Raw genomic sequence first — 24,781 nt, 5'->3', positions numbered from 1 at the left:
AGCCCAAGAGAGAGAGCTTGGGAAACGGCTACCCCGCATCTTGGCGGGGCACCAGCCAGGACCCAGACCCGCGGGGAACCACTGCCAGCCCCCGGCAGCTGCTGGCGGTGCCCGGGTCCTGCCAGCCCCCGCCGCCGGCCCGCAGAGCACGGCCGTGCTTTTTGTTAACGGAGCAAAACACCCGTAAGCACGAGTGATGCTCATCTCTCCCCTGCACCCAGCACTCCCCCGTCGAGCTACCACTCTGTTCCAAACCTCTCATACCTTTGGCCTCGGAAACGCAAAGGAGTTTGCTTTGGGAGGTAGCTAGGAGCCTGAACTTGGCATTGCACTGTCCGGAGCTTAATTAGCTGAACGCAGATATATACACACAATTTTTGCTCCAGAATGCATGATCTGAGAGATGTGTCTTGGCATCTGTGCCATTTTCACCCCACTCTTGTCGCTCCCACGCCGTTTCAGTTGTATCCAGCCCAGACAGACTCCCGAGCAGGGCACAGCTCAGACGGTGCTCGCTCCCAGCTGCTCTGCTGCATGCTCTGCGCTAGAAATAACCGACTCCGTCTTCTGGAGCAGGATGTAAGTCCTCAGAATGAAAATGTAAGTTTCTTTGAACTTCTGTATTTTGAAGGCATAGACGATGGGGTTCATGGCTGAGTTGGCATGAGACAGCAGGATGCCCACGTAGATCAGAGGCTGCGGGATGGCACAGGAGGGGCAGAAGAACAAAATGCAGTTTAGGATGCCCAGGGGCAGCCAGGACACTGCAAACAAGAGGAGGATGAGGGCCAGATATTTGGCCGTTTTGTATTCCTTCCCACAAACTGTTCCTCCTCCTGGAGGACTTGCTGAGCTCAGGCTTAGTTTTATCCACATGATGTAGAAAATCTCAGTGTAGAGGGCACACATGATGAGCAAGGGAAGGAGGATCCAGGCAAAGAAGCTGAAATACACCACATAATCCATTCTCATCACAGCCAAATAGCGACACTCGATGTAGCTGGAGCTGCCCGTGTGCTGGTTCCACCCCAGCATGGGAACCAGCCCCACCAGCACGGACACGAGCCAGCAGAGTCCCAGAATCACACGAATCCTTTTCTTCGTGATGGCTGCCCTATACCTGGGTGGGCAGGAAGCACCAGCCATGTTAGATGCGATTCTTCAGAAAAAAGAACTACACTATTCAGGAACTTGGGCTTTTAAGCACTGATTTCTAGTTGGCCTCATTCCAGTTAAGAACAGTTGGTCCTCAGCAGTTTCTGATACTTAAAAATGTATTTTGAAACTACAGGGGAACCTCCAAACAGCCACCGATCCCTTTTAAATGAGAACCCACTGATGCAGTGTCGAACCCTTTCCTCAGAAATACTTGTTCATTTTGACTCGCATCAGTAGAGCAGTATGCTTTCTCCCAGAGGAAAACCTAAAGACCACCACCTTATCCAGACTTGAAGCATACAAACATTTACAAGCAACCCTTCCCTGACTCCCTGTAGCTTAAGATTTTCAGGCATTGCTGAATTTCCAGGAGTGCCCAGACTGCTGGTGCTCCATTGCTTACACTTTGTGAACTTCTGCCTTTGTGCGGGTTTCTCTCAGAGAACCGACAATACCCAGGAAGCCCTATGATGCTGCAAATACGGGAGGAGGAAAACATAAGGGGGAAGAGAAATGGGGAAAAGATAATGAGGTGGGACCTTCGCCCAGGCTTACCTGGTCGGCAGCTTCACTCGCAGGTATCTGTCTACTGCAATGGCCAGGAGAGACAGGATCGAGGCATGAGAAAAGATCATCATCAGGCAGCACATGAACAGGCAGGAGTAGAAATGCATGACGACTCCCAGGCTCACCATGACAGCCAGCGGTGTGACAAGAATCCCCATGGCAATGTCAGTGAGTGCCAGGGAAATGATGTAAAAGAAGGTGGTCTTCTGAAGAGCTGGGTTCAGCTTCACTGCCCAGATCACCAAGGCATTGCCCGCCACTGCAAATATCCCAATAACAGACTCCATCGTGATATAGATCACATCCAGGCTGCCTACTGACATTTTGGACATCTGAAGCTGTTTACATCCAAAGTTAAGAAATGCTGTGGTGAATTCTTTTTTTTTCCTCCAGCAGCCAGGTCAGAAGCCAGCTCCTCCTTGATCTGCCTTCAATTAAGTCCCTCATTCAGAATTTATCATGCTTTCCGATCTGCATACGCAACTCACTCTTTAAAGATGAGCAGAGCAAATTGTCCATGAATATCCATTTATCAGATCTTCTATAACAAGCCCCGTAACATCTTTCTTTCTGCCTTCTTGAGGTTTCAACATATTTACGTGTGCTTTTGTAGAAGAGTCAACGTTATACAGTGGCAGCATCACACTTGAACAAACCACAGGTAGCTGTTGGATGTGGTACATTTGCTAGTCTATTTTAGCCCCAAACACACAATTTCCTCCCCAGTTGGGTGCTTGTACTATCTAGCAGGGTGAATTAGCCAATGCACAGCTATATGGCACTGCAGCTAGATCGCTCCGTCTCCAAGCTTCTTTAAAGCCTGCTCAGTCTATACTACATGCAGTGTAGCTGTAGCATCAGAGAAAATAGGACCAAGGGACCTTGAGTGATCTAGTCCATTCCTCTGCCACAAAGAAGGGGTGAGGAGGGCAAATGGGGAGACGTTCAGCTGGATTTTGGGTGAGCAAAAGGCAAATGGAAGGTGAAACATTTTCTCTTGACTCCGTGACAGAAGCTGGTCCCCTAAGGTCCCATGCAGTACCAAGTTCTTGTTCTCTGGAGCTGCGTTTAGAGCAGGCCCAGGGCAGCAGAGGAGGGTGAGCCCTATGAAAGTCCCTGTAACTCAGCATTGCAGTAGCTGTCTCTAGGAGCGGCATCTGGCTGCAGCCACAGGAGTAGATGACAGAAAAAAGAAGCTGGCAGCTGAGGTCGAGAGAGGAGATGCACAACGAGCGCAGGAAGTGGGTCATGCTCTTACCCAAGCATGGCCGGCAGCCGGGAGGACACAGACATTTCCCATGTCTGCTCAAAGCTGCAAAGTGCCAGCTGCCTGCTCCTTCCCAGGTACTTGCTGGAGAAGTAACTCGTTCAGCTGACAAAAGCCTAGCACACATCCCAGCTGTGACCTCACACATGCCTCTCCTGGGATTTATCTCCGGCACCCACAGATATCCTGTGTCAGCTTTGATTAGAAAACCGGCACAGCCAAGTTCAGCTGCAGACTGGGACTGTCTACAGACAGCTCACCATTTTCCCAGCAGTAATTCTACCAAAGCGCCCTCCAGTCAGGGATAAAGAAGCACTTACATTGATTTCAAGGAAGCAGAATTTGTGCAACTCTTTTGATAGCAGACAATAAAGAAGTCTCATTTATTTCTGTCTCTGTCTTCTCCCAGACTGATTTCACTTCCCCATCCTCAGTTTTGCCAGAAAGTTGAGTGGAAGAGATGGAGGACTCAGTGTCCGGGAAACCGAGCATTACCCATGCTTGCTTAAGGCTTCGTTACACTAATATGGCACCATCCACCTGATTGTTCACTTGCCATTTGCTCATTCCCGGAGAGTGTGCGTTTCTATGTGCCCGAGAGCCAGGCTGCCCTGCGCCTCGCAGGCGGACACGAGCGCACGTGTTTGCATCTCTTCTCAGTTTCACCTGAAACGGGAGCAGCTCCTTCACTGCAGACCCACGTCAAGGAGCAAAGCACCACCTGCAGCAAACAGATCACAGCTTTCACACCCTCTCCCCCCTATTTCTCATCACTTCCCACGCCTTTCCTTGGTTTCTCTGTTTTCTATAAACAAAACATAGGAAAGTATGCCACCCTCTGAACATGACTTGGTTGGTCATCATACTGATTTCTAGTGGAAATGAGGGCTCTCACTGAAAACATCACCTGAATTATGATAGCGTTCTTGCCAGACTGAGAAAGGTCCAAGTAAAGAGCGTTTTTTGGCCACCTCAGGGCCTTAACCGAAATGGTATACCCTGAATTAAATCAAGTATTGGAATTTAATGAAACACCCTTCTAACGTCCCCTGAACTGCCTCATTTCCTATAGTGACTACAGAGCGATTATCAAGATTGATAAGTGGCAGCTTTGCACAGTCAACTCTGGTTACAGTTCTCTCATTTCTAAAACTGTAGCTTGGAAGAGGAAGCAGCTAAAGTATTTGTTGATAGGTTGCTGGTAAGCAGGCTTGTGGAAGTTTGTCCATTTTTTTTTTCCCTTCAAAATAGATTTCCGAAGTATTTTACTGATACCAGGCTGCTGAAGGGGTGCTGTGAGCTTCAGGAGATGTGTCCAGAGCAGGGAACATTTCCTGGATGCTGAGGTATTTCCAGCTCTGTGGAAAGGCAACAGCTGATTTGCTGCCTGAGTGCCGCGGATGTGAAATATTGGAAGAGGTTTGTACACTGGAGAGTCACTGGAACAACTGAGCACCAGACACCGAGGACGAATCCCACAGGAGGTTGTCAATGCCCATGCTCCCTTCTGCAGCTCAAGCCAGGGTGGGAGCATCTCCAGCGACTTGCCATGCCAAACGACAGCCTGGTGCTGAGCAGCCTGGATGGGATTTACATCGGTACCGAGTGCTTGGTTGCTTTGTTTGCCACTTTGGGTAACATCCTGGTCATCTGGGTGGTGAAGCTGAACTCGACATTTCAGAACATGACTATGTACTTCATCGTTTCCCTGGCGCTGGCTGATATCGCAGTGGGGATCCTTGTCATGCCCCTGGCCATCGTGGTGAGTCTGGGCATCCACATCCACTTCTACACCTGCCTATTTATGTGCTGCCTGATGGTGGTTTTCACCAATGCATCCATCCTCTCCCTCCTGGCCATCGCGATCGACAGGTACCTGCGAGTGAAGCTGCCAACCAGGTGAGTGCTGGACCACCACGGGCCCCTCCGCTGGCCCTGATCCTGCCAGCTTTCCCATGCCCAGCCTCTGCTCCGCGGGTGCCACCTCCTCTCTCCTCCTTATCTTGGCCCTTTTCTAACGAATTACTCTAAATGCGTGCTAGCGCATGGAGAAGATACCTGTGCCAAAAAGCGCACCCAAATGAGCTATCTAGAGCAGGAACCACCCTCTGCAGTTAATAATGCAGTGCAGACAGACCCCAGGGGTGTTTGTACGGGGCCGATAGCTCGGCGTTATTGCTGACCAGAGTTTGACCACAGGATGAGTCTGTGGTCAAACAGTTGAATTCTTCAGCTGTTTTGTTAATTATGCAGGATGCTGAGAGTACGATAGATTGCTTTCGGTTTTTGAGGCTAGTCTCTGAAATAAAATTCCTTTAGTTTTTGAGCAGCCCTGGGAGCAATCCCCGGCCCTGCTGGGTGGCCCTCGGTGCCCGCTCTGCTCTTCCCTCCCTGAACACAGACAGAAAACTTTTCAAGCCACAAATCTTCCCACTGGAGTTGAAGAAGTAACAGACTTACTAAGGGCTAACTTAACAAGTCATTCACTTTTTATATTTGAATGGAAAAGTACGTAAGCTAGAAATGCAAAGCATAACCTCAAGCATGAAAGAAGTCATATATTTTATGGGGAAAGGACCTATAAAATCGAAGAGTGAAAGAACAGTTTGGTCCTGCAAATGGCATAAACCAAACTTAAAGAGTAAGGTACACCCAAGGAAGCTGAGAAATAAGATAGAGCTGCCAATATATAGGCAAGAGGAGCACTAAGATCATAACGAAACAAGAAACAAAATAGCTGAAAACATCCAATTATAAAGAGGGGAAGTTAAACATAGTTCATCTTAGGGCTTCTGCAAAGTAACTGTTACAAATGAAGAGTTAGGGCTCATCTCAAAATAAGATTCGGTTCCCCGCCCCGGCCCCCGAAAGAAGCTAATGCTCCATTTTGTGACAAAGAACCCGTAGCATTTGAACATGTGAATCCTTGAAACCATCCTTAACTATTTTAAACACTTGTTTAACACAACCTGGGTTTTCTTCCAACAGATACAAAATAATCACTACAGAGAGAAGAGTGTGGTGGGCGCTGGGCTCGTGCTGGTCTGTGTCCCTGCTGGTAGGATTAGTCCCCATGTTTGGATGGAGCAAGACAGAACCAAGAAACCCTGACGGTCTCAGGTGTCGATTTACCTCTGTGATGAGGATGGATTACATGGTATATTTTGGCTTCTTCACATGGACCCTTGTCCCTCTGGTCATCATGTGTACTCTGTATGTTGAAATCTTTTACATCATCCGGACAAAGCTAAGTCAAGGTACAACCAGCATGAGAGGGGGAGGAGTTTTTTATGGACAGGAGTTCAAGACAGCCAAATCTCTAGCACTTGTTCTCTTTCTGTTTGCAGTATCCTGGTTGCCGCTGTGCATTATAAACTGCATTTCCTACTTTTACCCTGAATGTCAGATTCCCCCCTATTTGATGTACTTGGGAATCTTGCTATCCCATGCCAATTCTGCCATGAACCCCATTGTCTATGCTTGCAAGATAAAGAAGTTCAAAACCACATACCTTTTAATTTTAAGGACCTATATCTTGTGCAAAAAACCAGACCCAGTTCTTACAGAGCAAACAACAGACCAACAGTCATAAATAAAGAGCGAATGTTGACCTGCCAGTATATACCAAACCATCGGTAAACCACTGTGCTTTGTTAAGAAACTCATGGGAAAATGCATGTTCTGTCTCATCTACTCCTGCTCTTGCGCAAACTGTTTTGCGATAAGGGCAAACTCCTCTTACTCAATCTGATGCACATTTGACATTAAGCTCAAAAGGATCATTCATGACCTTCTGCATTATTGCACCCCAGAGAATTCTGTTCAGTGGTTGCTGACCTAGCCCAGATCTTCCAGGCAAGCATCTTCATTTAACAGGACCTTCCAGTTTTTATTTATTGGCTTGAGCGTTGTTTGGTAGAGCAGCGACCCAAAGGACTGTTAACGGGGCAGACTTTTTGCTCCTAGTTCCCCAGCTCTGATCCATGACCGGCTGGTGAAAAACAGTGCTTGTTCATTTCTAATTTTAACTCAAGCCTGAAAAGTCTTTTTGCTACAATTTTGATTTCTCTTCTTGCCCAGTTATAGGCCCGTTGCTTACACACAGCCAGACTTGCCCTGACGGGGTTTTTTTATCCAGTAGCACCTGTCCAATATAACTATAGCATCTCCCGTGACACCTCCAACTGCATTGTCGAACTACCCTCACCCGCTGCTGACCATCTCAGCTGAAAGGCCAGAAGCTGGACTGACTTTGGTGACCCTCCTCTTCTTTGGGGAGATCCTGTCAGTGGGAGACTTCCACTGCTTGTAAATCAAGACAACACTCACCCCAGAAGCCTGCAAAATTGACCTCCGACATAGAGCACCAGGCAAGAGCCGAACTGCCAAACACGCTGAAGCTATTCATTAATGAGATATGCCGGGGACAGGGGAGCATGCCAGGAAAAGATGAGTGTTAAAAAAACCCTAATGATATATGTAAGTTCTTCCCTCCTCCCCCAGCTCCCTGACCAAGGATAGAATCAGCTATCCCAAACCCATCAAGAATGCATTTTCCTCATTTGCTACCAAAAACATCCATTTGGGGGATTCTTCCTGCACAGCATATTCCCATGCTTAATTCTCCCTACAATCACAAACTCTTTTCCTAACACCTGATTTAAATGTCATCTGCTGCAAGTGTCCTCTGTAAACCTGAAGAACAGTTGCTTTTTTTGTGGCAATCTGTCAGATCTGAAGACTACTCTAAAGGTGTATGTAAATATGTGTCTATATATGGCTTTGTATTCAATAATTTCAAAATACAGAAGAGATACTTAAGACAAATTTTGTCTAGTGTTGTTTTTTTTTTTTTCCGGAAGGATTGGTTGGGTCCACTGAAAAATAGGATAAATATGTTCTTTGTTGTTAGTAATACAGCAGCTCGCAATCCAGGTGCGTCCTCACTGACTATTCTTACATCCTCTGTCTTCTCTGTCAGTTTAGACTATGAATTTGAGTCTGGTCAACTTGTGCTGCAGTCAGCACAGTCACATTTTCATGAATAATAATAAATATTAGATAGATTTTATACTAATTCAGCCCGTTCTCCTACCATGACAATCAAAACAGCAGCCTGCATGAAATATCCACACTGTTTTAGTCGGTGTCCTGACTAGGACGGCACAGAAATGGCAATAAATATTACACCACAGTTCACACAGCCTGTTTTTAGGGAACATGGGTCAAGCTGAAAATAGGTCAAAGGCTGGGCTCTTTTTTCTCCATCTTCACATAACAAAAGTGGTCTGGAAAAAGCAGAAAAGGGGAGTGCATCATTCTGTTATTTATCTCAGAAAGTGTTGGCGTCTGCTCCTTTAGATGAGATCAGACATCTCAATTTATTATCTGATGTAACCCATGTCACAGGCCAAAGCTCTGCCCTGTTACACAGTTCAACTCTATTAATAAACAGGCCAGCAAAGGAAGTCACTGCGTAAGTACATCAGAATTTTGCTACATGATCTCTCATTATCGGTTGATAGAACTGATTGCTTTCAGCAGAAAAACAAGTCCCACCTAAAGAGGAGAAAATTATTCATTAGAAGGACACACAGCAAACTTTCCCTATGTATTTTTGAGAAAGTGAGAAAAGAGGGAGCCACACCACACCAAATTCCTAGCAGGCTGCTTGACAAACTCCAAGAGAAGGCGGCATAAGGAAACAGAGAAAGAGAACAGAAAGAGAGAGGACTGAGAGCAGGGGAAGCTGTCCTGCCTTCTGAAAGAAAGTGGCAAAGGAGAGCAGTCTCAGCAAGCCGACGGACCCTCTCAGTCCCCTGAGAGAAAACCCCAGGCAACAGCTCACCGTTCAGCGATGAAGCAAGATGCTCACCACCGCCAGACCCAGCCTCTCTCTGTAAGGCAACCCGCAGAGCGGCTGCCTCACTGTGGGAGAGGGTTCGTCAGCTGGCTTCTGCCAGTGGTGCTGCTGGCTGGAAAACGCTCATGCAGGTCTAGGTCCCCAGCTCTCACTTCCAGCAGTTGCTCCGGAATTAGTTGCGGTGTTCAGCCCCAGGCAGAGATCAAACAGGCTGAATAATGCTTAAATTAGATGTGAAGATGGGTGAAGGCACATGCCAGCAGTCCACGTGTATACAAATATCACTCAGGGAGAGCAAAGGATTTAGCTCTCCTGCGAGAGCTGACTCATTGCTGGTTGAGAGTCACATCAACATCATTGCCGTACCTCTGATAATCCATCCTTTTAACATTGCAACCAGGTGTCCATTCCAAAATGCCAGGGAATATCATAGGCCACTACTGTCCATGCACCCTCCAAAGCACCATTTAACCTGCGAGCCGTTTTCACCCACCCTCCCAGGGCTGGACAATTTGTACTGGACTTTCCCATCCCCAGGCAAATTCCTGCTGTGAAAGCTTCTCTTCAGGGAGACCACAAGTGCAAACACCTCTAGCAGAAACCTACCGAAATAGTGAAAATGGGAGAACCAGAACAGAGCAACAGAGGACGCACAATGCCTCCTCTATTCTGGTTAGCAAACACAGTTGTCCCAAATTACTCTGTCTTTAAAGCAAGGAGTTGGCTGATGGCTACTATTAAAAGCTGTGTATGATTATGCAGAGGTCTTGGTGTGGGAAAGGGAGAGACAGACGGATGCTCTGGGATGAGTCTGGGACTCATTAGCAGCCACGCAACAAACAGAGGTTCTCCGTTACCCTCCATCTCCAAGGGCTGTACCACACTCAGCGCTGTAGGCAGGCACACAAAATTGCTGCACTGGGGTTGGCAACGTTTCACAAAGTACATGAAATGGTTGTGCTAAGTCCTGGTACAATTCATGGCGAGGAAACATCTACGTGAAAACCCCAACATCCTAGCTGGTCTCGGGGGCGGGGGGGAAAGCCTGTGGTGAGTCACCTTTTCTTGTACTTTTAAAACAGGATCTAACAGCATCTTCCACAGGAAGGCAGCATGCTTCTTGGTACGGTGAAGTAACATTTGTGCAAGCCAGGTAAATTTCAGACATTCTTATTTCTCAGTTGCTGCCAGGCAGCAGACTAACATTGTTACTTATTTTAAACAAACAAACAAATTGTGAATGAACTACAGTCATCCCTCATGAGCCTCTCAGCAGCTGCACATTTTGAGGAGTAATATAGTATTGTTTCTATTAAATAGCACTTGAAAAAACTGCCAAGACTGAGAGAGATGCAGCAAAACAAAGACCACAAGTTCTACTCCTGACCCTGTAAAACGGTCAGTAGCTTTACCAACACCGCCTCTCCAGCCAGATTTCACAACGTAACAGCGTCTGTGCACCTGCTTTTCGGCGGTCCCCTGGCCTTCCCCAGCTTCCGCAGTCACGAAGGCAGCACAACCCACGAGAGCTGGCAGAGGTGGAGCCGCTGCTCTGCTAACTGCTTCTTGGAAAGACAACCGCACCAGCCCCAGCTGAGCGAAATCCAGCTGCCCATCTGCGGCTTGGTGCTGCCATCCGACGGCACACCCAGCCTCACGCCTTGGAAGCCTCTCAGATACCAGCCTTGCTGTCTTCAGCTGTAGGACCTGAGGCGCTTGTCATGTCTAAGAGATTCCTCTAGAGAGGTGTTTACAATAGCACGCACGCAATCATCTGCATTTTCAGAAACGGGAAATACCTGCCAGAATCTGACACTCTCTGGTGACCAGAAACAAGTATGCTTCTGAAGCCCAGAGGGCTGAGGCAGCAGGAGGACACTTCGCTCCGATTCAGCCTCGCAGGAGAAGCGTTGTACGACAGACAGAGATCGCTGTAATTCCTCGGACACCAGGCCTCCCACCCGTGAGCACAGGAACATGCAGAGATGCTTCACTGTGGCTGCTAAGACTGCATCACTAGTGGTAACTTTTCCCCAGTTTATGAAAAGGGGATGCTTTTTAACTTTTTACAATATATTTAGAACACTATGGGTAATAACACGAATTAACGTTTCCAAAAATTTTGACGGTCGCGCTGTGATTGTGCATTTCTTTTACGTGACCCAATCCTGCAACAAACATTTCATTATCATAACTTCAGTGAGCAGAAAATAACTAATCGGAGCACTTGGCATTTTTCATGTTTTTTGATTGCCATGGTCAGTGACAGAAAAAGGAAAAAAGGGCACAAACATGAATAAATGCAGAGAAACATTTCCATTTTCAGTTCTCTTCAGTAGTTCAAAGCAATAGCAAACACACAAAGGGAAACTTTACAAGTGCATTGTATGGACTCACTCAGATTTCTACAGATGAGGAAATACGGTATAAAAAGCAATTTGTCCACAACCCTTGGCAACATTAGTTTCCCCTTATAACTATAAAATGAGCTGATGTTACATACAGCAGTTCTGGCATTTCTCAGAGCATTACAGGCCTTGTATAATGTTCCGGCAGCATTTGATGTTCAGAAAGTACAAGCATCTTTGTTTCACTAGAAACTTCATCATCACACAGCCATTGGTGTCTGACTCTGCTGGAAGACCAGAGTGGCATAGGCAACCTCGTTCTGGGAATGTGAAAGAAGCCACAACATTAGAGTGTGCAAGCATCACATCTCAGCATGAATTTCCTGCTTTTAATTTGTGCTCAACACTACACACCATAAGCAGTCACAGTCTGTCCCTACATATGGGAAATCTAGTAAACACTGTGCTGGATCAGACCAGTTGTTAGTCTATCTCAGGATCCTGCATTAGGGGCTTCCAAAGAATAAATAACACAAACGAAAACTGCAGAAATGCTTGCCCTTTAAAAAGATTTTCCCCTAACCTGCCTAACTAGTGGTTTAGTTTAGCCTCAGAACCCTTGAAATTGATGGGGAGTATGGCATTTGAGCCCTGTGGTATCAGAGAAGGAATATCTTTCCTCCTACTGTCCAGGTACCTCCTCAGGTAACTCCCTGCAACTATAAACACAGGTGAAGCCTTGGATGCACAAAAGAAAGCACTTTTCCTTAGCCAAAAGAACCGTCAACTAAACACTTGAGTCTTGCAAGAACAAACCTCTTTTCCCCCCCCTCAAGTTAATATTTACCATTCTATCAAGAATCTGAAGTCTCTGCATAAAGTATTAGAAATAATAGTTGTGACCTTTACCTGGATGTTCTTAGCAGATTCCTCAGTTGCTGTCTGGGAGGAAGCTTGCTCTTGTAAATTTTGGTGGGATCTCTTATACTCTAGGAAGTAGAGGAGAGATACTAGTCTCAGCTGTCTGCTCCGTGTTTGGAAACAGCAGTGCAAGAGAGGTGCAAGGGTGGGGGGACAGAGCGGCACCAGAGAGTGCATGGCTTCGACGTAGCCTGTAAAACCCGTGCAAAGCGAGCAGTTTGGCAGTCCCAGGAGGAGGGTAGCCCAAGTCCCCACCCACCTGCTGGAAGCGGCAAAAATGAAAGTGCCTGATGAATTTGGTGAGAACTCTGTGGCCAGTGTTACAACAAAAATCCCAAACCAAACACAACCAACAAAACCCACCGCAAAGATGAAAGTGCCTGATGAATTTGGTGAGAACTCTGTGGCCAGTGTTACGACAAAAATCCCAAACCAAACACAACCAACAAAACCCACCACAATTCATCAGTGCTAAAGTTAATTCTTCTGTGAAAACAGCCCCTGGGATGATTCATGAAGAGCTACTGCCAGGAATGACCTGTTCATCAATACATTAATTATTCAAGGAAGACATAGTTTGAGCCTCTTTCAAAGTAACTTCTGCAGAAGTTACTTTGAAACCCTAGTGCTGTAAGATGCAGCCTGAAAAGCAAGGAAACTTAGCACCACCCATGTTAAGATGTGCAGCACAAGATATTAAGCACTTCTCTGCCACCAGGTGTGGATCATCATGCTGCTGTTATTCCCTCTACTGTGTCACTTACTTTTTCTGAAGAGGGAGATGATTGCAAAAACCAGAACAGCCAACAGGATGCCAGAGATAAAGGCTAGCGATATGTAGAGTATTTCATGGCTGTTGACACATAGAAAATAGCGTCTGAATCCCCAGTTTTAACAGAGGTGTTGAAGAATCAGTAGTGCTCAAATTCACCAAACTTTATGAAATACATGATTTACCCTAAGCCCCATGAGACTAAAAGGTGTGTATCTGCATTAAGCATCACTATGAATTAAATATCCAGTGCACAGACTAGGAAGTTCTAAGCAACCATTTAAAACCCCAAAACATAGAATCTATTACATATAACTCCTCCCTTAGAGGAGGAGTCTGCAGTGTCAGGGAACTCTGCATTTGAAGTCAGGAAATAAAGGTGAAGCATTTACTTATCAATCCAGCATTTGACTTCTGAAGCTTTTAAAGTAGCTGCAGAGGTATATACAGTGGTATGTACAGTGACAGTAGTGGAAATGGGTTCTGTTGTAACTGAAAGTGAACAGAAAAAAAAAGTATCAAAAACTGGTTTTAAGACTTGTTAATTTCTCCAGTAATATTACAAGCAACAAGAACTACATAGAGGCATGTGCCTATTCAAGTAAGTATTACTTTAAGCATAACATTTCCCTGCCAGAGGGCTGAAGGTGGAAAGACCAGACAGAAAAATGTGTTAATATTATTACTGTCCCACAGCAGCCTTTGGCAGCCATCCAGTTCTTCCCCAAATGCATACATCTCCTGCTGAGCTAACCCCACAGCAGCCCTTTCTGAGTCAGGACAGTATCAACTTAGTCAAGAATAATGCATCTAAGAAAATTCCTTAAAGAAGAAAATACCTGCATTTGTTTTTGAGGAACGACTTCCCATTCTCTCCAAACACTAATCAACAGTAAGAGAAGCTAAAAGGAGAGCAGGGGAAAAAAAAAGTTGTATTTATATACATATACCTACACACACACTACAGCAAAACAAATCTATCACCCCCTTCTAACTCACAGACTTAGTTTTTATCAATTCTTCAGCCATCTTATACAACTGGCACAAAGCCACAGCAGCAAACCTGGTGATTACTGAGCATGAACCCTACTTCCCAGTATCTTGTTCCTGCATATGCACATTCACTACACTTATGAATATGCTGCCTTCTTTCAAAATTACAGAGCATATTTAATAACTAAAAAAGCACCCGCAGTATGATTTTTGCAGCCGCTAGAACTGAATGAACTTTATGAACATTTTCATGATCAGAAGCAGCTTTGACAAAATGCCCCTTCAAAGTTTTTCTTTCTCAAGTTATACTGATCTTTTTTCCACCAAAGCAGGAACGGTAACTTCTCAAATTTGAGGGTAGAATCTTAAAGATAGGAAATACCACTCTACAACAAAATTCCTACTCTGGTATTTCTCACTACATGGCTTGCAAACTGCACAGTGTTACTAACATAGAAGTATTGCTAACAACAATGTTTAAGTAAACATCCCATTCTCTGTTGCTGTCATCTTTTTCTACTGCATGCCCATTGTTGCCCACGTTCCTGAAGTCAAACGGTTAAGAACTCCCAGTTCCTACACCAAGTCTAGAAGTGCATTGTGTTTGCAGTAATAAAAGTAACAAGTGATACAGCTCTGTCTTACCTTGCACCATAGAATTGCTGCCTGCCTTCTGCTAGGAGACTCCTGAAGCGTTAGCACAGCAGTTTAACCACTTGCTTTGTGAAAAGAATCTGTCAAACTAGTTAAAGCTCAAAAGCTCAAATGTCATTCAAATGTGGGGTTACACAAATGCGGAAGTTGAGCAACTTCACTTTTTTAAATTAAAAAACCCAGGAAAGTATGAAAAACACCTGCATTCTCAGGAACTATTGATCTAAAAATAGTAAGTCAGCTTCAGCTTAACATAACTTACTTTTAAGTAAGGTGCCTACCTCTAAAGAACACCTTTTTTTGCTAAACTGTTGTATTGACAGCTGTAGAAAACTGTGCTATTTTACTAACACCACTAAAAATAAGCATTTTCCTACTGCAGTACCAATCCATATGAAAAAGGCATGTCAGCACACCCTAGTCTGCTTACTTAAGTTTATTTACTAAATAAATCACTTCCCAACACAGAAAGGATGGGATTATACATAGGTAAGTGCTTTGCTCAGCTGGGACATTTGAGATATAACAAGTTTCCTATTAGAAGAAAATGAAAAGGCTCATATTGTATACTATGATAATACACATAAAACCGTTTTCCTTGTTACGCAAAAAAGAAAAAAAAACCAGAAAAAAGTTGTGCTCTTCTTTTTATGAAAAATCCAGAAAAAAACACCCTCTAGAATGCACTGTTTTAAACTCAATACTGGTGAGTTCAGCTGAAGCCAAGTTTTCCGGTAGCTTTCGATACATTTCCTGCCAGCTACATCTTTTCCACAGAACAGGAAGATGCTTTCTTCACTGTTTGAAGCTTTGTTATGAAAGTGGGGGTTTTTCAGTTCATTTTTAAAATGAGGACATTCATTCAGAGTACCTCCAAGTACTGGACTAGGTGAACGGGAGCATTGGCACTCATTTTGATTTTAGAACATGTTTACACTTACAGTAGATATCTATAGGTCATTATCACACAGAATTCTAAAACAACAACTGATCATTGTATTAGCACCAGAATTTTTTCACTGTGAAGTTCTGTATCTTATCTCTGGAGGTGTTCATGACCAAACAAGGAAGCAAACAGAATTGCACATACCATGGTTGCAAGTAAGTCCCCACTATAAACTAACTGTAGTGGTTTATGTGACAGATGTAGCTACTTCAAACACAAAAAGGAAATTACTGTTGCTACTGCTAGTAAAAGACAGCAGAGTGTTTTGTTTGTTTGTTTAATGATACTTTAGCATCATACAGTTTCCAACAGTAAGTCACGAGACATGTCAGTGTTACACATGGTTACACTGCTGCCTGTGCATTCTTCGATAACGCCTTCAGGTCCAAAATGCACTTTGCGATACTCTCCTTCTGCTGCAAAAGAAAAGAAAACAGCTTTCAGAAGAAAGACTTTGTGAAAGACATTTAAACAAGCAAAATACACATCCTAATGCATTTTAGATACTCCTTTTTAGACCCATAAAAAGTTACAGATTAAAAGTGATATAAGTATAGCTCATGAAGTCAGAGATTCAAACCCAAACAACGACCTGCATTAAAGCATCTGCATGCAGTGCTAGGAACATGTTTTCTTTATTCTTCTCAGCTTCATTCTTTAAAAGAAAGGACATCTAAAGCCCATCTGCAGATCTTAAGCTGCCATGGTCTTAGAAAGAGAATTTTACAAGTGAATTCCCTGACCTGTTAGCCACACAACTTATCCCAAGCTTAGCTCTATGCCGCAACAACAACCACCACACATCATTCTAGCTTAAATCACCAGCAACACAAGCATCTGGTACCTAGTAACTGGGCTTGTTAGCCCTTACTTGGCAGTAGGGATGCATCGCAGCCACATTTGAAAGTGGCCTATCATCACCTGGCTTAGGCCAGAATCAGAGGACAGCAAATATCTGTACAGACTAAAATGTAAAGCAGATTAAAAAAAGCAAGTACCTGTTGAGGTGTGATGCTCTGAACAACATTTTTCTCCACCCAGTGAATCATGTGATCTTGTTCTTTCTGACGCTTTAAATTCTGCATAGCCACTTGATAGTCCAGCCTTTTCTTTACTTCATTGTACACTGTCAGTAATCTTTCTCGATAATTAGTTTCCAGCAACATTGCAATATTATTCTAGACACAGAAGATGAAATCAAAGGGTTAACGTTTGGCAAGAATACAAAACAGCAGCAGAACACGTTCTATAGCGAAAGTCACTGGATCAGGCGGTGGAACTGGACCGGTCTCCACCCACAGAGGGTAAATGGTTTGTTACTTGTTCGCATTTTAAGAGGCACCCAGATTATGTAGCGGAGACTGCAGAGGAAGTGAACAGTAAAGCTGGAACTGCATACCCGTTTAGCGTCAAAGAGGTAACTGCGGCCTTCAACCCTCCATTGCTCCTTTTTCTCCTGTTCAATGGCAGTCTCAAGATCTTTAATACTCTCATTTTTCACAGCTAAAGCTTTAGCCATTTTCTCCTTAAAGAAGAAACAAAAAATATGCACCAGAATGAATGCAAGATGCAAGGAAAACAAGTGTTCTGTAATTAACTTCTGAAATTCTGCATTAAGATTCAAGAAATGTCTGCATAAACTGGATTGGGCCAGGGTTGAGATTAAAAGATGGCAAGACAGAAGAATTAAGGTTCACAATCAATCGGACTTTAAAAAAAATCATTCATGCTGGTATGAGGTGTTTCATTTTTGAAGACTTATGTAACCATACTAACATAAGATCTAAAACATACCTTATTTAAGCAACACTATGAAGGTATCAGACAGATTTTTATGACAGCCTAAACACGGTATTCTTTTAAATATTTAAGCAGATAACTTAGAATAGTTATTAACTACTACAAAGTTAGATTATGGTTTCTTTTTTTACCTCGTTAAGTTTGTCAGCAAAAGCTGCAACATCAGCACCGTATTTTTTTATGCCATAAATGATGACTGATAATATGCAGGCAGCTGCTACTGTCTCATGGTTAATTACATAGATTTCCTTAGAGAGAAAGTAAAGCAGGAGTCCAGTTCCCAACATGTAAGGCCCTAAAGAAAAAATAAAGCAACATTTGTACAAAGCATAAAGAGGCTCACTAAAGTCAAACACCTGAGGTAGCTAGTTTAAGACTTACAAGAAGATCAGGAAGCGTTCTCTTTTACCATGACAGAAAGCAGAAACCCAGTACCACCAAGGGGAAGGGTGCCATGAGGGCATGCACCAGAAGCGGAAGCAACCTGTACCTTGCATGGGACCTGCTGCTTCTGCTCATTCAGAAACAGGCAAAAATCTTTGTTTAAAGGATTTGAGGGTCAGCAGGGAAATAAATCTCCCTGCAAGATCACGCTCATGATGTTCTTTTAGCCTTTATTTAAAGCACAGGTGCCTAGCTTTAGAGCCAGGAAGCGCTCCACTGGCTCATTCTTAACAACCTCCTTCTGCATATGCAAAAAATATTTTCCCCTAATATTTTACCTTTTCAGCAGCCAGAAGGGGTGGACAGAAATAAATAAGCATAACTAAACACGCATTTTTTTTTTTTTAAAAAGTGTATATTAACCTGTAACTCCTGTTTTAGGATAGAGGAACTGGAAAAACTCCTCAGGGATCAAACCATAACGTACTTCTCCTCCTTTCTCAGGCAGAGGTGGCAAAGGAGACAGAGATTGCTGAGTTGTATGCAGTGGTCTTGTGGCGTGCAATACACTACAAATAATGAGAAAGTTTCCATTAAGCTTCTTCTTAGAAAACCCCACCCCTAGATGAGGCCCAAACACATTTCCAATTAAACAGGGAGGCATTCATTAGACACGCCTCCTTTGAGGACGTGGGCGGGACTAGATAACCTCCAGAGAATCCTTCCGACCGTAACTATTTTATAAGCCCACAACGTTAATTAGAGGGACAAAACCCCAGAATAACGTTATTTAAAACCAAGGCCTGGTAGGTTTCTGAGGCGCTCCCAGGCCTCCTCAGGCAGCCGGCCGGGCACACCAAAGAGGCCGCCAGGCCTCAGCCGGAGGTCAAAGCCCTCAGCGCTGCCTGCCGAGGCCCCCGGGCCGCCCGCCCCCCGCGGTACTCACCCCACGGTGACGGGAGGCGGCAGGCTCCTCAGCGCGGCCGGGGCTGAGGGAAGAAAGGCAGAGAGCGCGTCAGGCCAGAGCTCAGCCAGGACTACCCCCCGCCCGCCGTCCCCACCCCAGGGAGGCGGCGCTCCCCCCCCGTCTCACCGGCGCGGAGGACGAGGCGGGAGAGCATGGCGGGCGGGGCGGGACAGGGCAGGGCAGGCAGCGGCACGACCCCCTCCGTCCCGGTGACCGCCGGCGGCCTCCGCACCAAGATGGCGGCAGAAAAGCTCTCGCGAGACTCGCGCGGCGGGGCGGGGCGAGCGCTCTCGCGAGAGCGGCGGCGCGCGCGGCGCGGGAGCACGTGGGGGCGCCGCCGGCCCCGCTCCCGCCGCCGCCATGGAGGAGCCGCCGCCCGAGCAGCCCCCGCCGCCCCCGGCGCCCCCGGCGGGCGGGGAGGCCGCGGCTGCGGCCGGCCCCGAGTGGAACATCCCGCCCAACGCGCCCGCCTGCATGGAGCGGCACCTGGAGGGCGCGCACTACCGCGCAGGTAGCGGGGCCGCGGGCGGGCCGCCGGCCCGGGGGAGGGGAGCGGGGTGGGGGCGCCGGGCCGGGCCGGGCCGCCGGGGCCCTCGGGGAGCGGCGGCGGGCGCTCACCGGGCTTCTCCCCTCGCCTCTTCCGCAGACGGGGCCCTGCTGCTGGGCGCCTCGGGGCTGAGCGGGCGCTGCTGGGCCGGCTCCCTCTGGGTCTTCGCCGACCCCCGCCGCGCCCCCAGCGAGGGCTTCTGCACCGCCGGCGTCCAGACCGAGGCGGGCGTCGCCGACCTGTGCTGGGTGGCTGACAGGGGCATCCTGGTGGCCTCCGACTCCGGTAAGCAATGGGGACGCCCCGTGCCCCCCGCCCGAGCTGAGGTGGGTGCCCCCCGCGCTGAGGTGGGTGCCCCCCCCCGTCCCCCCAGGTGCCGTGGAGCTGTGGGAGCTGGATGAGAAGGAAACCCTCATCGTCAACAAGTTCTGTAAATACGAGCACGATGACATCGTGATGACGGTGGCCGTCCTGGCCAGCAGCACCCAGGCTGTCAGCGGCGGCAGGGACTTCTGGTGAGTGTCCCCAGCCCGGCTGCCGTGCGCCAGGGCCGGTGCCGGGTGCTGACTGCTCGCTCTTGTCCACAGCGTGAAGGTCTGGGACCTCCCCCAGCAAACGGTGCTGCACTCCTACAGAGGTGAGTGCCATGCCGGCCCCGTCGCCCGGCTCCTCCTGGCCCCTCGCCGGTTGCCGCAGGCTGAGCTCAGTCCTGCGGCATCACTGGTTATCATCTCCCATCTGCCAAACCAGACTCGGGGCCGTGGTCTCGTGTTTGCCAGTCTGCGGTGTTTCCAGGACAGCCTTATTTCTTTGTCTGTTGTTCATTTCTCCCCACAAAAGGAATGCTGTAAGGCTTAGTTTGCCTTGCATCTCTAAGCATATTTTAGAGTATTCTGTGCTGAGATCTTTTTTCCACCTGCACGTGATTGTGTGATCTCCTAAACCCATATTTGTTTTGAACAACAGCCCATTGGAGGTGCCGATCTCTGGAGCTGTGGTGCTGTGCTCTCTAGCCACAGCAGAGGCCAGATTTTGTTTGATCCTCTCTCCCCGGCCCCGTTGTAACTGACCTGTCTGGAGGGGCTGCCTCCAGCTTATGCACGTCACGGGGACTTGACTGCAGGGGCTCCGGTTGGATTTGGCAGCTCATCAGTTTGGTAGGAAGCAGTTGGCTGTTGCTGAGTCAAAGTTAACCCTGTATCTGGGCATAAACTATTCCTTATTGTACTGCTGTGCCTTCAGAGGTCCTTGGGAATATGTGGGAAAGTTGGATACAGTGTTTGAGGCTCTTTATCCTTTTGTGCTTTTGGTAGCTCACTCCGGTTCAGTGACGTGTGTGGCTTCCTGTCCTGGTAAGGACACTGTGTTCCTGTCCTGTGCTGAGGTAAAACTTGCTCTCTGTCTAAATCTACACGATAAAAGTGATAGTTTAGTTATTTGCAGTTAAATGCACTTACTGAGAAACCACCTATTGCGTTACAAGCTGCATACCTGTGTTATTTCAATGTTCCAGTCTGATAAGTTTGCCAGTCAGCTTACTAAGCTGATTTCTACAGGTTTGTATTAAAATGTGGGAGTTCCCAGCTCTGTCCTGGGAGAGGGAGCTAACTTCCAGTTAACAGCAGCATAATTTTAAAACAAAGGAAGCGGTGGTGTGGGTTTGAATGCGGGTCCGTAGCAGTTCTGCAGTGAATCTGAGTTTATGCCTACCCCTGCCACAAAGAAATTGTAAAAACCTTCTCATTCACTTTGAATTTATAGGACAGCAGAACTTTACTCTGGGACACCAGATGCCCCAAACCAGCTACTCGAATTGGTATGTTTCTGTGTGCAGTCACTGCTTGTGTATGAGTTTTTGTTGGAAGAAGGAAATTATTTTATGCCTGACTTCACTGTGTTTAACTTCAAATCTAGCGATCTGACCATTTGGGCAGAAAAGCCTGTGAAAACCTATGGAAGTCTATCACAGAAGTGCAATAAGCTTTTAAATATTTGTCTTAGTTCAGTAGCAGGGCTAACTGAGATAGCATAGGAATATCTTTGTACTGACTTTTCACACTCGTCCCAATTTATTTACTCGCAGTTTGCAGTGCCTGTAATCACCTCCCTACCTCAGTCATGTGGCATCCACAGAAAAGTGACATCTTTGCTTTGGGTAAGAAGTGATCTTATTATTTGACTTCACCAGAAAAATCAAGGTCTTTCTTTTCACGTGACAATTTTGCTAAAAGCCTCATTCTCCCTTCCTCTCTTAAAGGTGATGAAAATGGAACAGTTGCACTAGTAGACACAAAGAATCCTGATTCTGCCCTCAGCTCCACTGTGCATGCCCGAAGTATCACGGGGTTTGCATTTTCTGCACATAGGTACAGTGTGATATACTGGCATAGAACGTGTGACTACGTACACTTGAAAGCCTTACTTGTTTTTAGACTAACACCTATGAGAGTACTAGTTTGAGTCTTCTTATCAAGAAGATCGATAATAAGAGTAAACCAAAAAAATCTCACTCTTGACAAGAAGTGTGTGAATGTACATGAGAACACTTTTGCAGTATTCAGAATTATCGACCCACTCACTGTGGGGATTTTTCTAATTACAGTCACCTCTGCTTGAAGGAGGATTACTTGCTTTCTGACGCTAATAGAATATTCTTGCTTAGCGTGCTGGCAACCTGCCAAATGATGATGAAAACGTTTTTGTAGATTTGGTGTCAATTCACTGTACCTGGGTCAGGCTCACTAAGAAATGTGCTTTTCACAAGGTTATCCCTAAGAAGCTTTCTCATACGTGATTGTTCTAACCATGGTCTCATCTCTGTCCTCTAGTTCACCCTTATTGGCTTCAATCAGTGAAGACTGTTCAGTAGCTGTTCTTGACTCAGACCTCTCAGAGGTGTAAGTACTAGACAGAACGTATTCATTACTGTAGCTGTTTGTCTTGCTGACTTCTCATTAAGCTAATTATTTATCCATATGCTGAGTGGAAGACGAAAATACTCCTTAAATAGGGGAGCATCATCCTGACAACCTAGCAGTTAGGAATTGCACAAGCCCGTAAACTCTTAGTGACAATGCTTTATGGCTAATGGAGTGTTCATGTTTTCCAGGTTCAGAAACCGTTCTCATCGAGACTTTGTAAAAGGCTTATCGTGGTCTCCTTCAGACAATGCCTTGCTCACTACAGTTGGATGGGATCATCAGGTTTTACATCACACTGTCCCCACACCAACTGGTGAAGCTTCTGGAGTCAACTGCGTAAAAGAGTAATAGTTTTATAAACTCATGGTCCAAGTTCCTTCCTGGCATTACTTTGATTCTGCTGAAGTCAAAGGTGTGTGTAAACTGGAGCAGGTATGGTCTGTTGTCTGCCTTGAAGCTTGTGACTGAGAAGGTTCCTGTAGTAATTTTTAATTAGGCATAAGTTAGTTACAAACCAAGCTTTACCCTCTCCTCAGGAGTTGGCTTCACCTGTGATATGACTTCAGTGTTTTACCCAGAAAAAAATTGACTTCAGGCACAGAGGAGACTTGGAAAGACAGGGAATTAGGTAGAATTAAAAAAAAAAAAAAAAATCATAAAGACACAGTTCCTCCCTCAGTTCTCCAAACTATCCATGGAATCAAGAGAAACATTTTTTGAGGAGGTTAAAAACACCACCTCTTGTTAGTGGGATGCAAGAGCCTCACCCTTGAGCAAAGCTCTTTGCTATGTAAATCAATTCTTCCACCTGAATGGGAAGATGGGTTAGCATTTAAAGACTAGAAGGGTTCCACTGTTGTCCTTAATGCAGCATGTGGTTTAGGGGGTTGGTCTTCTCTACCTGCTGGCGTGGATCGTGTGGTGAGCACTTCTGCTCCCTTGATAGGTATCGTAATACCAGTGCTTGGTGTGAGGAGCCTCCTATGCTGTATGATAAGGATCCCAGCTGTAGCCCTGTAATTAAACACCCTGTGATGGTGCATGACACATGCTGACACACTGGCACCTGCGAGGCTCAGCATTGGCTTGCAGCTGAGGCCAGCTCAAAGGGGCTGTTGCTGTAGCATGCTGAAAGCCAAGAGAGGTTAGCAGTTGCTGTGCTGTTTGACACCATGTTTCATCTCCTCTGTGCTGAAGACAACTTACTCAAAGATAAGACCTGTGAACAGAAGTTTATGTAAGGGAAAAACTGGACTGAGGACTTCAGTTTTCATTTGCTTGCTCCTATAAACAGACTCTGCTTACTGATAAACGAGACTCCTGATGCACTTGTGATGAGTGACTTTTTGTGCCACAGACTGAGGGGACCAAGCATTCCCATAATCCCCAAAACAGACTCCACACAATCCTTAGAGGTGTTTTTTGTAATATATCACATACTTTTCAAACTAAACTGTTTCCCTGGAACATATTTTAACTGAAAAAAAAAAAAAAATCATTGCTTTGCATGCATTGCCACTGCTCTGTATGTGGCTTGGTCTGGCCTAATATTTCCTAGACAGAATAAAGCAGGTCCTGACTAACGAAACGAAAAATACTATTGAAGTGAATGCTACTCCTGTTCCATTTAGCACGACAGCAACACTAAAATGTACACCACTTCCAGTGGGCTTATCCCTGCGTAAACATAGGTTTTAGCTGATCCAAATTAAGCAGAGCCCACAATTCATTTTTAGGTAGACTAAGCTTCCCCAGGCTCTGTACTTTTTTAAACTTCATTTGCTGCTTTTTTAATTCCTGTGTCATACAGGTGATTAGACAGCAAACTTCCTGATCTAGAGCGGTGTATGACAAGGAAAAGGTAAATGATGATAAAAACTGAAAAGTTTCCTCAAAAGTACCCCTCAAACAACCAAAAGAAGTTACCTGTTACGGACCTCTGATGGTGTACTGAAAACTGAAACAGGTCTTGGGCTGTTTGTGAAAGAGTTGTCTTGGAAAAAGTGGAAGACGGTTTTTAAATAAATCATAGTTTTCATTTGTAACTGGGTATAAGTTTCCCTGGGCCACTTCTGTAGTATTGAAGAGCCAGCTGAGATCATTCACACAGTCAAAGTGAAGTTGTGATTTCAGTCCCTGAAATTAAAACTGTTCTTAAACAAATGTGCACCGTATTACTGTTTAATGCTAGGGTACTGTCATTCTTCAGCACTACTGCAAGGCAGGCTGTAAGTCCTGCCTGTTTTCAGGAAGCTTTTCTTTCCAAAACTTGGGTTTCCATTATGCATAGCGATGAAGAAAAGTTTCCAATGTCAAGTATTAAACCACGTTAAGTTCCTCACGTTGCCACCCTGTGAGCAAAACGCAACAGTCCATGGCAAAAAGCGTCATAGGGGAAGGTGAAGCCTAGATGGACAACAGGTCATTATTGAGTTATTAATCCTGATCTTTTACAATTGCTAAAAGACACTTAGTGTGGCAGCACAAAAAAATAAACGCTTCAGGATGTGGCAGGTCTGTGGGTGAGGGTTTGTTTGCCACAGGAGGGCAGCAGCTGCCAGCTTGAGGCAGCATCCCCCCGCCCTGCGCACACTTCTTCAGTCTACTGCTGGTTTTGGCCACTTCCACTTGGTTTTTTCGCCATCGCGAGAAGCACAGAAGAGCGACAGTTTA

The 24,781-nt window shown here is 45.8% G+C and overlaps 4 protein-coding genes across 4 annotated transcripts; 2 read left to right on the top strand and 2 right to left on the bottom strand.

The window, feature by feature from the left end:
- Window positions 1-501: 501 nt before the first annotated feature.
- Window positions 502-3,025, bottom strand: LOC104262542 (adenosine receptor A3-like). The gene is made up of 3 exons (XM_009818941.2): window positions 2,984-3,025; window positions 1,714-2,063; window positions 502-1,120 (listed from the first exon to the last, which is right to left on the bottom strand). The coding sequence occupies exons 1-3, from the start codon at window positions 3,023-3,025 to the stop codon at window positions 502-504; spliced, it is 1,011 nt and encodes a 336-aa protein (XP_009817243.2).
- A 1,516-nt stretch (window positions 3,026-4,541) lies between these two features.
- ADORA3 (adenosine A3 receptor) lies at window positions 4,542-6,584 on the top strand. Its single transcript, XM_009818930.1, has 2 exons — window positions 4,542-4,891; window positions 5,981-6,584. Exons 1-2 carry the CDS (start codon window positions 4,542-4,544, stop codon window positions 6,582-6,584), a joined length of 954 nt encoding a protein of 317 aa, XP_009817232.1.
- An 8,380-nt stretch (window positions 6,585-14,964) lies between these two features.
- Window positions 14,965-18,823, bottom strand: ATP5PB (ATP synthase peripheral stalk-membrane subunit b). The gene is made up of 7 exons (XM_059831177.1): window positions 18,767-18,823; window positions 18,620-18,662; window positions 18,097-18,242; window positions 17,421-17,584; window positions 16,889-17,014; window positions 16,488-16,667; window positions 14,965-15,905 (listed from the first exon to the last, which is right to left on the bottom strand). Exons 1-7 carry the CDS (start codon window positions 18,792-18,794, stop codon window positions 15,834-15,836), a joined length of 759 nt encoding a protein of 252 aa, XP_059687160.1. The 5' UTR covers window positions 18,795-18,823; the 3' UTR covers window positions 14,965-15,833.
- A 177-nt stretch (window positions 18,824-19,000) lies between these two features.
- Window positions 19,001-24,324, top strand: WDR77 (WD repeat domain 77). The gene is made up of 10 exons (XM_059831190.1): window positions 19,001-19,151; window positions 19,287-19,472; window positions 19,561-19,702; window positions 19,775-19,824; window positions 20,501-20,571; window positions 20,949-21,003; window positions 21,271-21,342; window positions 21,445-21,553; window positions 22,016-22,084; window positions 22,297-24,324. The coding sequence occupies exons 1-10, from the start codon at window positions 19,001-19,003 to the stop codon at window positions 22,454-22,456; spliced, it is 1,065 nt and encodes a 354-aa protein (XP_059687173.1). The 3' UTR covers window positions 22,457-24,324.
- Window positions 24,325-24,781: the final 457 nt, after the last annotated feature.

The sequence above is a fragment of the Gavia stellata genome, chromosome 30 (genome assembly GCF_030936135.1).
Source record: "Gavia stellata isolate bGavSte3 chromosome 30, bGavSte3.hap2, whole genome shotgun sequence".
NCBI lineage: Eukaryota > Metazoa > Chordata > Aves > Gaviiformes > Gaviidae > Gavia > Gavia stellata.
The sequence above is the reverse complement of the archived record's forward strand: the minus strand, read 5'-3'. Positions and strand labels throughout refer to the sequence as shown.